This window comes from Mytilus galloprovincialis, chromosome 2 (assembly GCF_965363235.1).
Source record: "Mytilus galloprovincialis chromosome 2, xbMytGall1.hap1.1, whole genome shotgun sequence".
Classification (NCBI taxonomy): Eukaryota; Metazoa; Mollusca; class Bivalvia; order Mytilida; family Mytilidae; genus Mytilus; species Mytilus galloprovincialis.
In genome coordinates this window covers 9,353,696-9,371,505 of record NC_134839.1, presented here as the reverse complement: position 1 = coordinate 9,371,505, position 17,810 = coordinate 9,353,696, and the positions used below count along the sequence as shown (strand labels likewise).

General features: G+C 32.1%; 2 protein-coding genes across 2 annotated transcripts; one reads left to right on the top strand and one right to left on the bottom strand.

Moving 5' to 3' along the window:
• Positions 1 to 2,073: 2,073 nt before the first annotated feature.
• On the bottom strand, positions 2,074 to 10,541 carry LOC143062834 (deoxynucleotidyltransferase terminal-interacting protein 2-like). The gene is made up of 6 exons (XM_076234644.1): positions 10,088 to 10,541; positions 7,697 to 7,814; positions 6,344 to 6,439; positions 5,719 to 5,883; positions 2,869 to 2,978; positions 2,074 to 2,178 (listed from the first exon to the last, which is right to left on the bottom strand). Exons 1-6 carry the CDS (start codon positions 10,450 to 10,452, stop codon positions 2,082 to 2,084), a joined length of 951 nt encoding a protein of 316 aa, XP_076090759.1. The 5' UTR covers positions 10,453 to 10,541; the 3' UTR covers positions 2,074 to 2,081.
• A 218-nt stretch (positions 10,542 to 10,759) lies between these two features.
• On the top strand, positions 10,760 to 11,888 carry LOC143062832 (TM2 domain-containing protein 1-like). Its single transcript, XM_076234643.1, has one exon. It carries the CDS (start codon positions 10,868 to 10,870, stop codon positions 11,474 to 11,476), a length of 609 nt encoding a protein of 202 aa, XP_076090758.1. The 5' UTR covers positions 10,760 to 10,867; the 3' UTR covers positions 11,477 to 11,888.
• The last annotated feature ends 5,922 nt before the right edge of the window (positions 11,889 to 17,810 follow it).

Sequence of the window (17,810 nt, the reverse complement as noted above, 5' to 3'; positions counted from 1 at the left end):
GAATATTGTCTCCTACAAATCTTTTTGTTGCAGGAGCTTGAACTTAGACCAAGAGAATTGAAAATCAATAGGGAGCTTTAACGCCATACTCTAAGTACATGAGTCTACTTCTTTGTAAGGTCGCAACCCCATATAATTCGTCCTAAATCCACTTTTCTTGCGGATTGTTTTATTTGACATCACCATAATATACATTGTATCAACAAAATCCACGGGGATTTTTCTTTCTTTAATTTAAACATTTATTAATAGAAGATTGGGAAACAAGTTATTACAATTTATATTAATCCCTTTCCACTTTGCGGATGCAAGTACTACCTTGTAGCAGCATTAGCCTGCTCTTTTTAGAAATCTACAAGGGTGTCTTTTACATGCAAGAGATATTGCTGTCTTAACATGGCTCAGCCATTTATCGTCCCCATCCGACGGACAATCATCGATTCTCGAGACCACACTCGCAAATGGTGTCAAGGGAGAGCCGAATATTCAGTCCCTGAAATTTTCTCCCCTGAACGAGGATCGAACAAGGAACCTTTGTGTTAATAGTCTGATGCCCTAACCCCTTCATCACAGCTCTCCTTTCTATTCTAGTATATAGGACAACATATAAAAGTTAGGCTGCTTCTTCTTCTTCTTTCATAATTCCCTCCTGTTTAGGAGCACCCAGATGAGACCGATAATTTATAAAAGTATCTGTACATTAAACACAATAAATCCTCTGTAAAATATGAATGAATAGTATCCTCCATCATAATATCCAGTGTTTATTCAATCAGTCGTGAGTTTATATATAAGCATTAATATAGGGACTTTAACAGTAATGTAATGTAAAAATGGCAAGAGACAGAAATAAATTACATGTTCGATAGGCTTGGGAATCATAATTTTAAAAGTAAGTGTTTTTTAAATGCATTATTAAAATCAGAAGCATGAATATGATGTTAAGTAGTATTATTTAAATAGGCTTAACGTTAGTTTAAAAGAGATAATATAATTAGCAATTCCATATGTGTTATTTGATCAAGCATCCATAAACCACTTTTTCACAAATTTCAGTCTATTTTTAGTAACTACAAACTTGACCTTTGACATGGTGACCAAAAGTAAAAGGGATCTTCCTCTCATTATATGTGACAAAACATTCAAATAAGATTCCATTCTTATATATAAAACCATTTTAGTTGGCATCTAGAAACGAAAATGACTGAATGACAAACTGGTCAAAAACAATTTTATTGTTTATATTTATATATGTGAATGGATATATGTTGTAAAGCGTAATTTTGATATTATATAATGCACTGTTATAAATACTGTAAAATGATGTCAATTTTAAGAAAACTCTAATTTGTAGTTTCTGAGAAAAATAAGACCAAGTTTTATGGAAGGAGTGAACATACAGATGGACAGCTAGAGGTAAAACATTATACCCCCTCTTTCAGACAGGGGTATAAATATCAAGATGATTTTCTCTATTGAATTCTTTAATATTGCATCATTCTGGGATCTTTTATAGCTTACTATAGGTTTTACACATTGTTAAAGGCAGTAGGGTATCCTATGATAAATTTTATCTATGTCCTTCTATCTTTAGTCACTGAACCTAAAAACAGATATTCTTGAATCAGGGTTTACAAACCATGTGCTACATTACTGAATGAATATGAGAGTGAAATATAAATGATGGACAATTGTGAATGTCTGAAAAATAACTAAAACCAAATTCCATTTAAAGGAATGTGACAAATTCTAAATAAATGAAATTACATAATGGGGCATCCTGAATCTATTCATTGTACTTTCATATTTTCATTCTAGATATCCATGTGTTTCATGTTAAACTTGGGACAACAGGCGCGGATCCAGAGGGGGGGGTTCCGGGGGTTGGAACCCCCCCTTTTTTTGGGACGATCAATGTATTTGAATGGGAACATGTGATTGGAACCCCCCCTTTGTCCTGGGTTAGGAACCCCCCCTTTTTAAAATGGCTGGATCCACCCCTGCACACTGACAGATATAATCATAGTATATAAAATATTACAATATTTCATATAAAAATCAAACTATAATATATACAATAATCATCTTTTATTTTTCTTGAGTCTTTTCATGTGTTTGTAAGGACCTTGTGCTTTCCTTTTCTGTTCCTGTATTTCAACATACTTCCTTTTGTTGTACCTGTAAGGAATAAAATAAGTAATCAGTGAAAAATAATGTTAATTATACTGATAAAATTGTATTTGCATTCAACCATAAATGTCTGTGCTTCGTTTATTTATTATGTTTTATATGTTTTGTTTACAGTACAACTATAGGATGAGGATTTCATCTTAGTTTGAATACACAATATCCCTATTTGTAATCCAATACTGGACATTCAGAGGTTCTAAGAAAATTTTTATAAAAATAAAAAAATTATATTGTTAATGCCATACAGATAAGTAATTGTATTATGAATTTAATGGGTCAAGTCTCGCAAATTTGCATGTCAAGTGTCACAGATTCCCAAATAGCTATAAAGCCTTTTCTAAGTACTCAAAAAATGAAGTGTAGATAACCAATTTAACAAACCTATTGCATCAAAAAATATGCCATTTTATTCTCTATTCTGAAATGAAGGTGTGATAAAATAAGTGATCATTTGTTGGTAAAAAATATTCAAAATTATGCAATCAACCCGAAAGTCAAACAATATACATTCTTTCTATAGAGGCAGTAAATACCATATAGTAAGGGTTAGGGAGAAGCTTGTTTTTTTTTCTGTTAAATAAAAGTACTTTTGCTGTTATCTGCTCTTTCGTCTGTTTGTTGTCTCTTTGACACATTCCCCATTTCCATTCTTTATTTGACTTTAAAATCAACACTTACTTTCTAAATTCAGCATCAGCTAGAAGTTCTTCTACCATATTAGATTTCCTCTGTTTCTTAGGAACCCTAGAATGGTAGAAATCTGCAGAACTTTCTACCACTGTTCCAAGCTGAAAATATAAATTGTATAAATAAATGAGCATTTTCTGTTTACAATTAAGAACAAACAACATCTGATAAACAAATTTAATAATACTTTTAGATATTTGGATGATATTTTGGCTCTCAATAATGACGACTTCAGTATGTATATTAATGAAATTTATCCTGTTGAACTTACTTTAAATAAAGCTAATACTAACAATGACCACTGCCCTTTTCTCGATCTTGATATCTATATCACTAATTGGAAAGCTGAATACTAAAATTTATGATAAAAGGGATGATTTTTCATTTCCTATCGTTAATTCTCCGTTTTTAGATGGTGACGTTCCCTTGTCACCATCTTACGGTGTTTATATATCTCAACTTGTACGATTCGCTCATGTATGTAAAAATGTTTTAGATTTTAACAAGAGAAATTTATGTATTACTGAAAAATTATTACACCAGGGTTTTCGATATCACAAACTAGTCAAAATATTTACTAAATTTTATCATCGGTATAAAGACATCATTCCTAAATATAGCTCAACATGCAGACTTCTAATACGTTCAGGTATTTCACATCCAATTTTTTATGGTAATATTCTTTATAAAGCACAAAGGTGTCAGTATTCACCTCAGAAACTTACAAAACCTTTGAATAGACTTATTAAGGGATATAATTACGATACTGTTGTCAAGGCATTAAAGATTGCATATTTTGGCGTTAATATTGAGTCACTGATAAGGTCTTTGCATCGGAACTAAACACATTTATTCTAAAAACAGTTGTTGGCATGACACGGGTTATGTTCTTCTCATATATGTTATGATGGTATGATACTAAACCCCTAACGGGAAGGATTGTGCCTGATGTTCATATGATGAAATCATAATCTTTCAGTCAGTTTAGTTGAAGTCTGGAGCTGGCATGTCAGTTAACTGCTAGTAGTCTGTTGTTATTTATGTATTATTGTCATTTTGTTTATTTTCTTTGGTTACATCTTCTGACATCAGACTCGGATTTCTCTTGAACTGAATTTTAATGTGCGTATTGTTATGCGTTTACTTTACTACATTGGTTAGAGGTATAGGGGGAGGGTTGAGATCTCACAAACATGTTTAACCCCGCCGCATTTTTGCGCCTGTCCCAAGTCAGGAGCCTCTGGCCTTTGTTAGTCTTGTATTATTTTAATTTTAGTTTCTTGAGTACAATTTGGAAATTAGTATGGCGTTCATTATCACTGGACTAGTGTATGTTTGTTTAGGGGCCAGCTGAGGGACGCCTCCGGGTGTGGGAATTTCTCGCTGCATTGAAGACCTGTTGGTGACCCTCTGCTGTTGTTTTTTATTTGGGCGGGTTGTTGTCTCTTTGACACATTCCCCATTTCCATTCTCAATTTTATTTTATGATAAATATATAAGAATATGAATGATAGAATATGCAGTGCATATTTTAATAAAGACAACACCCTAATAACACAAAACAAGAGGCTGTCACAACGACAGCAAACCGGATTTATTAATATTTATTTGTGTCCTGGCAATATCACAAGAACCATTACTGATGAATGGTGAAAGTGAAAATCGTCAATATCAAATTTGACCTCCATTTTGTCATCAGTATCAACATCTTAAAATTTGAAAAGCTTAGATTGAATGGTTCATGAGTAAATGCAACAACGTGAATGGAAACGCCATTTCACAATCTTTCAAGAACCATAACTCCTGAACGGTAAAAGTCAAAATCGTCATTATTGAACTTGACCTCTAATTTGCCATCAGTAACAACATATAAAAATTTCAAAAGCTTTGGTTGAATGGTTCATGAGAAAATGCACGGACACGACTGGAAACACCATTTTTCAATCTTTCAAGAACCATAACTCCTGAACGGTAAAAGTCAAAATCGTCATTATTGAACTTGACCTCTATTTTGTCATCAGTAACAACATATTAAAATTTGGGAAGCTTTGGTAAAACAGTTCATGCGTAAATGCACAAACACGACTGGAAACACCATTTTTCAATCTTTCAAGAACCATAACTCCTGAACGGTAAAAGTCAAAATCGTCATTATTAAACTTGACCTCCATTTTGTCATCAGTAACAACATATTAAAATTTGGGAAGCTTAGGTAGAACAGTTCATGCGTAAATGCACGGACACGACTGGAAACTCCATTTTTCAATCTTTCAAGAACCATAACTCCTGAACGGTAAAAGTCAAAATCGCCATTATTGGACTTGATCTCCATTTTGTCATCAGTAACAACATATTAAAATTTGGAAAGCTTAGGTAGAACAGTTCATGCGTAAATGCAGGGACACGACTGGAAACTCCATTTTTCAATCTTTCAAGAACCATAACTCCTGAACGGTAAAAGTCAAAATCGCCATTATTGAACTTGACCTTCATTTAGTTGTCAGTAACAACATACTAAAATTTTAAAAGCTTTGGTTGAACGGTTCATGAGTTAATGCACGGACAACATTTGATTCCCGCCCACCCGCCCGACCGACCGCCCGCCCGACCGCCGTACATCCCCAAATCAATAACCGACATTTTTGTCACAAAAATCCGGTTAACAAAAACAGAGGTTTTGAAGAAAACAGGATTATACATCTTCCACAAATGCAGACACACATAAAAAAAATATCCACCAAGCTCCAATTCATCCAAAGCCTCAGAAAGCAGCAAATTCAATGATAAGTTTAATACAAAAATTTAAACTCGAAACTAATGAATGAATTGTGTCACACTTACTTGGAAAAACTTAGGTAATGACACTGTATCATTATTTTTATAAAATCGTTTAGGATCCACTGCTTTCCTCATATGGAGAACCATCAAATCATTTTTCTTTTCTTCAGTCATTTCAGGTGCTTCCATGTTATACCAGCCATTTCCCTTAGTCTTCGCTTTCTCCTTCTGAAAATTAATTTTGTTTTAAATTTATTTCAATTTTTTCTAAAGGTTACAGGGTATAAAAAACTCACATATTAACATAATGTGTATAGGTTGTGTTTGGAAATCATGCAACCATGATATCATTTTTAAGATATATAATCTTGAGAAATAATATCTATTTGCTAGTTTTCATATTTAAATGTTTCACATCATTGAAGACCTTGACCTTAGTATTATGGTCATAAATTTAGGACCTCAAAACTAAAGACCCTTTTTTATATGGTTAATGAATTATATCACTTCATTGAAGATTAACATTTATACTTTAAAAGTTGTCTGAATGCAACAAACAGAAACTCATATCAATTGAATATTTTACACTAGTACTGCTAAAAATTGAATATGCTCTTCAATGGATAAAAACTGTGGTCACAACTTGACACAAGTCATTGCAATACATGTATATATTAGACAAACTGACCCGTCTTTGTTTTTTCTGTTGTCTGACACTTTCTTCATAAGGTTTCTGTGAAAACTGTTTTTCAAAATCTGGAGTTATAACACTTTTCTTCATCACCTACAAAAACAGAGAAAAGAACTACAAAATCAAATTTAGGTAAAACATTACTTTAAATTTAGAAATTATTGCATGCATTTATGATACAATTTTGGACTAAAATGCTATTTCAATTTTTGTGATAATCTGATATTGAGAAAAATCCTGTTAAGTTCACATAAAAATGTCAAAATGCCAAGTTTAAATCATTGCGATTGTAACCCTGTCGCATTTTTCGCAAAAATAAAAATAACGAAATAATTTCTGAATTAACAGTATTACAATTCTTCTTATGTAACAAAGTAAGTATGAAAAAATCTGTCCCCAAACCCCAAATGGGGTGTAAAAACTAATAGTGTTTTAGGAACATTGATACCAACCTGAGATCATTACAAGGTTTTTTGTTGCTTAGACTTTAGTTTTCTATTTTGTGTTTTGTGTGCTGTTGTTTGTCTCTGATTTTTTTTGCCATGGCATTGCCAGTTTGTTTTGACCATACCTTTATAATCTTTAGCTTCTCTCTCCTTAACTCTAAATGACAAAGGGTTACTATCATTTTGAAGAAAGCAATACTGTACATTTGATCACTTAACATGCTTAAATTACCAGGATGTCAGAATGAATTTTCATAAGTGTAAGATAAACTTTAGAATTTATCAATAAACTGTGGAAACAGTACATTTTTATTTTTTGGAAACCTATATCATCACAGTATTTTGCAATATAATATTTATACAACCATTGCAAAAAAATTTGAATTAACATTAATTTGCAAATTTGTTATTCACAAAACGTTATTAAAAGCTTTTGCTAAAACCTTAATCAGTTATGAAATTTCCTGACACAATAGATAGACCCTCCTTTATATATGACGAGTGACCACTGTGTGCAGTACTTAATGACATAACATGGGGTCTATCATTTAAGCATAACATTTGTAATTAACAGGTGCTGTGTTCAACTTCAATTCATTCATAGGCTGCATAATGGAAATATAATTTATGAATATATGGTTTAATCAAATTAAATTATTTTAACATAAATACAAAAATATATGTTTTGACCCTTATACATGTAATATGATAAAACTAAAGAAAGCAATAGAAATGAAAAAAACACAGATTGTTTACTCTGATTATCAGGTAAGCAAGCTTCTGGTCTAATATGACCAATAGAGGATGGCATAGTTGAAGATAATAGTTATCGTCATCATCATCAATACAGTTACACCATTAACATTGTCTGTCAACTACACATAAATGTTTCTAAAATACATACCTCGTCTAAATCTGCTACATTAGATTTAGTTTTCTTATTTGATTTTTTATCAGATGTGGTGTTGAAATAATTATCTGATATCTGTATTTTTGTCTGCAAACTTGATGATAAACTTCCCCTAAAATTTAAATTTAACTGATCATATACATGTACATGTATATGTACCATTTGTACTTATAGTATTCAATCATGACAATTTTACTGTGAGAACTCTTATATCAGTACTTAGTGATTTTTGTTGTTGGGATATACAAGTACCACCACCTTCCCTCTGTGTTTTTGTTAGAATTATTTATATTTGTATCCATCTGACGAGTTAAGCCTATTTCAACTGATTTTTATAGTTCTTTCTAATGTTGTACTTTTATAATCAAGTTAGGGGAGGGTTGGGGTCCCACTAACATGTTTAACCCCACCACATTATGTATGCATGTGCCTGTCCCAATACAGGAAGCTGTAATTCAGTGGTTGCTGTTTGTTGCACCAATCTTGTGAAAATCTATGGATAAAACCAGTGGGATTTGAAGCCTTAATCTCCCGATCTAAAGGCAGTGCTCTAACCTTATGTGTACTTTTATATCTCCAGGTCTACAGCACTATACATTCTAATGTGCATCTAGGACATGTAGGAGGACAATGAAATAAAATTAAATTTAATGGTGCTTAAGGTAGAAAGCATCCGTTTCCAATATATATCATCTTCATCTTCTTCTTCTTTCTTTAATCAGCAATGGAAAATATACCATCAAGCTGATGCTGTGTCATCAAGTGCAGGCGCTGTACAAGTTGTGATCAACAACACCAAAAAACAATTAACTATATACAAGTTTAAAATTGTGGTTGGTGCAGGATAAAAACAAGGATGATCTTTACAGCATCACTGTGTCTCTGGTCTCGGGATGGAAGTATGACCAGAGGTTTTCCTTGAAAGTGTCAAAGTCGAGTGTTTTCATATTTGCACCCTACATGTTCACACCTCAAATTTTTATTCGAAATGCAGTTGTATTATCAAATATATTCTATAAATATGTTTGTACCAAAATATTTGTATTTTCGTGAATAAAAATTGGGTCATTATCATATTATCATTTTTTTTATTTACACATGTATATTAATCATTTGTTAATGATTGTTTTTTATTGAGAACATCTGCACATGTACATGTATAACATGGTATAACTTGTATTTCTTTTAAAATGCAACCTAATCTTTGTTTGTGTTCTTATTTTATTTGTTCATAAACATGATAAACATTAATAATATGTTAACTGTCCAAATTTATAGGTTTTTTTTTCCTCGCTGTGAATACCACTGTCACTCTTACATTTTGTACATGTATATTATTTTAACCAATTATATATATATATAATTAACTATTGTCAGTTTATTGTCTTAATTTTGTATGCCATAACCATTTAAGGTAAATGTGTTTGTTCTAATAAATATTGTCTATTGTCTATTGTATTACCTGATTACATTGATTACATGTATTACATGTATAATTACATGAACTAATTTGATGATTAATCAAAGGATTTTTATATAGGACAAATCCTTGATTTGATCATTCTAAATTCTTATAACATGTATGAATGATTACTGCTAATTGGTATTTACACAGCTATTATAAAATATGGTATAATCATTGTTGTTTCTTTGAAAATCATGATTATTGTTTCAAATTGCTTTGATAAAATTGAGAAAGGAAATGGGGAATGTGTCAAAGCCACAACAACCCGAACAAAGAGCAGACAACAGCCGAAGGCCACCAATGGGTCTTCGACATGTTCAATGCAGCGAGAAACTCCAGCTGGCCCCTTAAAAAATATGTATACTAGTTCAGTGATAATGGACATCATACTAAACTCTGAATTATACACAAGAAACTAAAATTAAATATATACAAGACTAACAAAGGCCAGAGGCTCCTTACTTGGGACAGGCACAAAATTGCGGTGGGGTTAAACATGTACATTTTGTAAATACTGCATGTATTTAGCTTGGTATGAGTACAAAGAATTAAAATTTTAAAAGAAAAACATGCAAGATAATTGTTTTTAACAGCCTGACAACAAAATTATTAGACAAAAAAGCAATTAAAAGGATGCGAACATGTAGGATGCAAAGGGACTTTGGGTCTGAATTAGTCCAAGATTACACTGACATCCAACATTGTCCAATGGCTGTTTTTCCAGACAAGCTGAGACCGTCCAATGGCCTTACCTTGTCTGGCAAAACAGCTGTTGGACTGCCTAACCTTGGACTTCAGAGTAATCTCAGACTAGATCTGAATGTGTAGTTTGCCAAAAGAGAAACAGGGCAAACTTGCTTTGGGGTGGACATGTTTTTGGGCAAACACAGCCTGATTCCTTAAGGTAACTAATGTCTTACACTTTCTTTTTTGCTTTGTTTGAATTAAGACTTGGATTATCTTCAGCTTTGTCATCAGTCTCTGGTATTCCAGTCCCCAACTCTGTAGCATGTTGTGATGTTTTGGTGTCTTCGTCATTCCCAAACCTTAGAGGTGTTTTATCAATAACAAAGTCAAAAGTGTTTGGACTAGATTGTGCTTCCTCACTTTCATTTATAGTGTCACATTTCATTTTCCTATTACCAGTCCGGGTCATTTGTCTCTTTTTCCCAGTGTTATTTGATTTTTCTAACAACTTCTTCATCTTATTACAAGCTTCTGTAGCTAGTATTTCAATTTCAGAATCATTATCTGAAGAAATACCTTCACTTGAACTTGAAGACATAATTTGTTTGCTTTTCAAATAAAAATTTTGGTAATGCACGTTTTAGGAAGGTGACCAACAACACCTGCGTATGTATATCCGGTTTAATAATAATGAAAATATATTCTTTAGCAAAAACAGGCACTGTTTGACAAAAAAATATGGTATATATATATATTTTCAAATATACTTTTTATATCTTTTGATTCAAAACAAAACAAAAATGCATATAATATCAACTTTTTAGGACGAAAACCCACGGGTGGTGGTAAAAAGACGCTCCGGATTATTTTGCGTAATATTTTTCTATGTTAGACAACTCAGTATCATTTCCGGTTAATTGTCAACAAACAACAACTGAACGAAATTGAAAGTACTTTTTCATAATGATAAGGTGATATCTTATAGTTTATACTAGTTATGAGACTAAACAAAGATGAACTACTTAAAATATATCAAAAATTACTTGATAAGTGTATTGACAATTCACATCTTGACTCTATTCTATACAAATGTGATAGTGTATGCAATATCTTTTGAGGAAGCTGTGCCTTGTGAAAATTTGCAACTGGGTCAGTATATATGCAAAGAGCCAATTGTAGATGTAGAAACTCAAAGTGAGGAGAATTGTGATAAACACACAAAAACTGTTCCAGTGGAGTGCATGCCGGCAGCTAATGTGACATGCAAATCTTCAAAATATGGTGGGGCTGAAGTGACTTTTAATGGAACAACTCCAGGATTTAACAAGAATGTCTCATGCAGATGGACAAATGGACATTCTTTTGAAACAGCGCTTCTGTTGTCTGTCTTTTTAGGAATGTTTGGAATAGACAGATTTTATCTTGGATATCCAGCGATAGGACTTCTGAAATTTTCAACACTTGGATTTTTTTTTCTTGGACAACTAGTTGACATATTGCTAATTGCGGCTCAAGTTGTTATGCCTTCTGATGGCTCAGATTACATAATTGACTATTATGGTGCAAGAGTGACTAGAATAAGTATGAATGAAGAGACATATATTCAGCCTTCTGATAGTTAATCATGTTAATAAAAAACATAACCATCTGTCTCATCTCAGAGTTTATTCCTATAAAATTGAGTAAACCTGTACTCATGGTATAAAATACTATTGTGACATTTCTTCCGTAACTTGAACCAGCTGAAATAAATAGTCGTGATAGTGAGAAACATAAGTGACGCATACATTTACAGAATGATATACATGTATCATACAAGAATTTCAACTGAACACCTACAATGACTATGTACATTTACATATCATCACCTACAAATGTACATACATGTATACAGTAAGAGGCTGTAACTCATCAAATGTCAATCATCATCATTTTTTAGATAAAATTCATGACTAACTCCAAATGTTTCTTGAATTCTTGTCATGCTTATGAAATCTGTACCAAACTTCAAAATTAAATTATAGAAATAATCTGTGATAATTTTCTCTTTGAACTTTATAGAAGTTTAACTTTACAAATGTACACTGTACATGTACAAAAGTATTAATATACAATGTACAAATTACAATGTATTTGTTAGCTCACCTGTCCCGAAGGGACAAGTGAGCTTATGCCATCACTTGGCGTCCGTCGTCGTCTGTCGTCCGTCGTCTGTCGTCGTAAACTATTTCAAGAATCTTCTCCTCTGAAACTACTGGGCCAAATACTTTCAAACTTTAACTGAATGTTCCTTAGGGTAACTTATTTATAAATTGTATCCGAAGTTTTGATCTATCAACAAACATGGTCGCCATTGCTAAAAATAGAACATAGGGGTTAAATACAGTTTTTGGCTTATAACTCAAAAACCAAAGCATTTAGAGCAAATCTGACCGGGGTTATATTGTTTATCAGGTCAAGATCTATCTGCCCTGAAATTTTCAGATGAATCAGACAACCTGTTGTTGGGTTGCTGCCCCTGAATTGATAATTTTAAGGAAATTTTGCTGTTTTTGGTTATTATCTTGAATATAATTATAGAGAGAGATAAACTGTAAACAGCAATAATGTTCAGCAAAGTAAGATTTACAAATAAGTCAACATGACGGAAATGGTCAGTTGACCCCTTTAGGAGTTATTGCCCTTTATAGTCAATTTTTAACCATTTTTCGTAAATCTTACCCCGGCGAGAAGAAATTCATGACTTCATGAACTATCATGAATGGTTCGTGAATGTTCATGAATGGTACATGAAAATTCATAAATAATTCATAAATGAAGGTTCATGAATTTAATTCATGAACTGTTCATTAAAAGTATTTTATGAATGTTCATGAAGTTTTGATGAATCACTAGCTGCTCATAAAAATTCATGAAATGTTCATTAAAAGTATTTATGAATGTTCATGAAGTTTTGATGAATCACTAGCTGCTCATAAAAATTCATGAAATGTTCATTAAAAGTATTTATGAATGGTCATGAAGTTTTGATGAATCACTAGGTGTAACATTTATAACTTACATCACACGAATAAATGAGTATCAAACATACCGTTTCGACGTTTCAGAGTAGAACATTTTACCTAATTATTCGTGAAATATCATAAATGTATGGTGTTTTTATTTTTTTATTCCTGCAAAATAAAAAAATAAAATAAGATGAAATAGAAGTTGTAGCTGTATTTTAAGATAGATATTATATACAAAACTAAAATTTTAAAAGGAAAACGTATATTTTAATGAAAGTGAAATACATTTTCAAAACATTCTCAAACACCCATATTAAGGGGAAGTAACTCTTGTGGTTTTAAATTTTTACAAACCGGCAAACCCCGCAAATCGGCTGTTTCCGTAGTCCAACGGTCGACCGATTTTGAGAAGTTCACTGAAATACCATAACAGGGACGAATCAACTTCGGGCCGATATTATATGGGACGAGATTGACACCTTGACTTAAACGCACTTGCAAATATGACGTCATATGATTACGCTGGATAACAAAAATGGAGAATCCAAACGCAGATGTTTTCAGATAAGTATTTGATTTAACATATAATGATTATGAAATACAATTTGTTGAGGCAATATAAAACATTTAGGATTTTAATCTGAGCAAAACATCAGAAAGTTTAGGCAGACAATAAATTAATGAAGAATGATAAATTGATATATTGTTGTCACATTCATAACAGACATATCGTAATCTGACATGTAAATGGTACATGGGTATATATGATAATCTGATATGTAGAAATTAAATTGTGTGAATAATATTCATCGTAAATTAACTTGGTGAAACGTTAATAATAATTTAAGTCGCCAGTTTCATCTTCAAGGGTTAAAGAGGGGGGGGGGGGTACTAAATTTGAGTTTAACTTAAACTTCCAATGCAATTTAAGATGCATAATGTTGTTTCTATTGAATGTATTGCTTCATACAATCATTACCTCTTGAACAATTGATTCTTTGTGGATATTTTTGTACTTTTAGGGGATTAAATATGAGCTGCCAGCAATGATATGAAACAGATTTTATGCAGACTCCATTTTAATACCTTTATTCAGCAATTATTGTTGGAAATACAGAGACAGCAAGTTTTGAATTACAGAAAGGAAGAGAAGTTTATATATCACACATAATTTTTATATTAGTTAATCAGTTTGTGGATTTACCAGTGATAATTCCAGTGGAATCTACTGGAACAATTCATGAACAAGAAAGTTCATGAACATTTAAGTGTTCATGAACTTCAATGTTCATGAACAATTTATGAACAAAGTTCATGAACAATTCATGAACAAGAAAGGGTTCATGATCATTGTTGTTCATGAACATTTAAATGCTCATGAACCTTTCTTGTTCATGAATTGTTCATGAACATTAAAGTTCATGAACATTACTGTCGATTTTCAGTTCATGAATTGCTCATCAAATGTTCATGAAGATATGATGAACTGTTCATGAAATCTGTTCATGAACAGTTCATGAAATGTTCATGCATATTCATGAATTATTCATTATCATCTCACAGGGGTAGAAATCTTTTACAAAATTCTTCTCCTATGAAACTACTGGGCCAAATACTTCCAAACTTTAATTGAATGTTCCTTAGGGTATCTAGTTTGTAAATTATATCCGAAGTTATGATCTGTCAACAAACATGGTCGCCATTGCTAAAAATAGAACATAGGGGTCAAATGCAGTTTTTGGCTTATAACTCAAAAACCAAAGCATTTAGAGCAAATCTGACATGGGTTATATTGTTTATCAGGTCAAGATCTATCTGCCCTGAAATTTTCAGATGAATCAGACAACCCGTTGTTGGGTTGCTGCCCCTGAATTGATAATTTTAAGGAAATTTTGCTGTTTTTGTTTATTATCTTGAATATAATTATAGATAGAAATAAACTGTAAACAGCAATAATGTTCAGCAAAGTAAGATCTTCAATTAAGTCAATTTGACAATTTGACAAATATTATATATGTCTGTGTACATATATAATATTAAATCCATCAGTTAAATTGTGTAATAAGATTAATCACATTGATCCATGATCTATCATGCTTAGTGAACATTAGATTGAGGATTTTTTATGTATGCATGCTTGTACATATATATATAAAAAAAAATTACATAAAATTTGTAATCAGCAAGTATATATTTGAATTTAATCTAAAAGTAATCATGATTACACCTGTTTTTTACAACCGCAAAAAAATTTGCAGTCGTTCATATATTGGTATCATGTCGTCATCGTCCAAAGACTTTGGTTTCCAGACAATAACTTTTAAGTATTAGTTAAAAGAAATCTATGAAATTTAAACACAAGGTTTATGACCTAAAAAGGAAGGTTGGGATTGATTTTAGGGGTTATGGTCCAAAAGGGGTCCCAAATATTAATTTTTCTAGTTTCCAGATAATACATTTGCAACTTGTGGAATGGTGTATATATGGATCTCTCTAAAATTACCACAAGTTTCCATACCACAAAGGAATGGTAAGAATTGGCTTTAGTGGGTTATGGCTCAAACTGTATAGGAATTAGGGGCAAAAAGGGGGTAAAACAAGGGTGTCCTGGTTTATGGACAATTACTCAAGTACATTGTACAAATATAAATTAAAATCAGTGTAAGGGAGGTAATTCAAACACAACATTATTTGAATAACCTCCCTTTACACTGCTTTTAAATTATGTATAAAGAAATTTATTGTCTTAAGGTGCTTAGCTGTCAATTTACTTTTGAAGTTACTATTTTAAAAATGTTGATGAAGGTAATTTAATATAAGCCATGATTATGTATGTCATTTTTTATTAGCTCACCTGTCCCGAAGGGACAAGTGAGCTTATGCCATCACTTGGCGTTTGTCGTCGTCTGTCGTCGTAAACTATTTCAAGAATCTTCTCCTCTGAAACTACTGTGCCAAATACTTTCAAACTTTAACTGAATGTTCTTTAGGGTATCTAATTTATAAATTGTATCGGAAGTTTTGATCTATCAACAAACATGGTCGCCATTGCTAAAAATAGAACATAGGGTTCAAATGCAGTTTTTGGCTTATAACTCAAAAACCAAAGCATTTAGAGCAAATCTGACAGGGGTACTATTGTTTATTAGGTCAAGATCTATCTGCCCTGAAATTTTCAGATGAATCAGACAACCCGTTGTTGGGTTGCTGCCCCTGAATTGGTAATTTTAAGGAAATTTTGCTGTTTTTGGTTATTATCTTGAATATTATTATAGATAGAGATAAACTGTAAACAGGAATAATGTTCAGCAAAGTAAGATTTACAAATAAGTCAACATGACGGAAATGGCCAGTTGACCCCTTTAGGAGTTATTGCCCTTTATAGTCAATTTTTAACCATTTTTCGTAAATCTTAGTAATCTTTTACAAAAATCTTCTCCTCTGAAACTACTTGGCCAAATACTTCCAAACTTTAACTGAATGTTCCTTAGGGTATCTAGTTTGTAAATTGTATCCGAAGTTGTGATCTATCAATAAACATAGTCGCTATTGCTAAAAATAGAACATAGGGGTCAAATGCAGTTTTTGGCTTATAACTCAAAAAACCAAAGCATTTGGAGCAAATCTGACATGGGATAATATTGTTTATCAGGTCAAGATCTATCTGCCCTGAAATTTTCAGATGAATCAGACAACCTGTTGTTGGGTTACTGCCCCTGAATTGGTAATTTTAAAGAAATTTTGCTGTTTTTGGTTATTATCTTGAATATTATTATAGATAGAGATAAACTGTACACAGCAATAATGTTCAGCAAAGTAAGATTTACAAATAAGTCAACATGACGGAAATGGTCAGTTGACCCCTTTAGGAGTTATTGCCCTTTATATTTATAGTCAATTTTTGACCATTTTTCGTAAATCTTAGTAATCTTTTACAAAAATCTTCTCCTTTGAAACTACTGGGCCAAATACTTCCAAACTTTAACTGAATGTTCCTTAGGGTATATATCTAGTTTGTAAATTGTATCCGAAGTTATGATCTATCAACAAACATGGTCGCCATTACTAAAAATAGAACATAGGGGTCAAATGCAGTTTTTGGCTTATAACTCAAAAACCAAAGCATTTAGAGCAAATCTGACATGGGTAATATTGTTTATCAGGTCAAGATCTATCTGCCCTGAAATTTTCAGATGAATCAGACAACCTGTTGTTGGGTTGCTGCCCCTGAATTGATAATTTTAAGGAAATTTTGCTGTTTTTGTTTATTATCTTGAATATAATTATAGATAGAAATAAACTGTAAACAGCAATAATGTTCAGCAAAGTAAGATCTTCAATTAAGTCAATTTGACCAAAATTGTCAATTGACCCCTTAAGGAGTTATTGCCCTTTAAAGACTTTTTTCACAATTTGTTCATCATGTTGACTTACTTTAAAAAATCTTCTCCTTTGAAACTGCTGTATCAATTTCAGTCAAACTAAGCCTAAATGAGTTTCAGAGTATCTAGTATAAATTTTATATTTTATTTCCTTGTATGTCAAGAAACATAGCTCCTATGGCTAAAATAGAACATAGGAGAAAATGATTATTTTTTTTTACTTTTGAAGAAAATAGGACGATCCAAAAAACATTTAAATAAATTGAAAAGCCAAAATAATCATTGATGAGAGATTTAACTAAAAGAATTAAGGTGAGCGATTCAGGCTCTTGAGAGCCTCTTGTTTTAAGACTTATGATGTATTTAAATGGGTTGTTATGGTTGCAATCTCCATTGGAAATTTGAAATGAGATAATGACCATATCTAGAGGGAAAGACATTTTTTTTGGGGGGAGGGGGAGGGGGGGGGGGCAATTTGTTCTCAAGATTTTAGAAATTAAAAAGAAAATTTCTTCAAACATTTTCTTTTTTTGCAAAAAAAACTAGAGGCCCTAAGGAGCCTGTAT

Coding starts and splice junctions, on each gene's coding strand:
- LOC143062834 (XM_076234644.1), bottom strand. CDS start 10,452: ATGTCTTCAAGTTCAAGTGAAGGTATTTCTTCAGATAATGATTCTGAA. Junction 6,440..7,696: donor ATGTAGCAGATTTAGACGAG/GTATGTATTTTA, acceptor CTGTTTTTGTAG/GTGATGAAGAAAAGTGTTAT. Junction 5,884..6,343: donor AACAGAAAAAACAAAGACGG/GTCAGTTTGTCT, acceptor ATTAATTTTCAG/AAGGAGAAAGCGAAGACTAA.
- LOC143062832 (XM_076234643.1), top strand. CDS start 10,868: ATGAACTACTTAAAATATATCAAAAATTACTTGATAAGTGTATTGACA.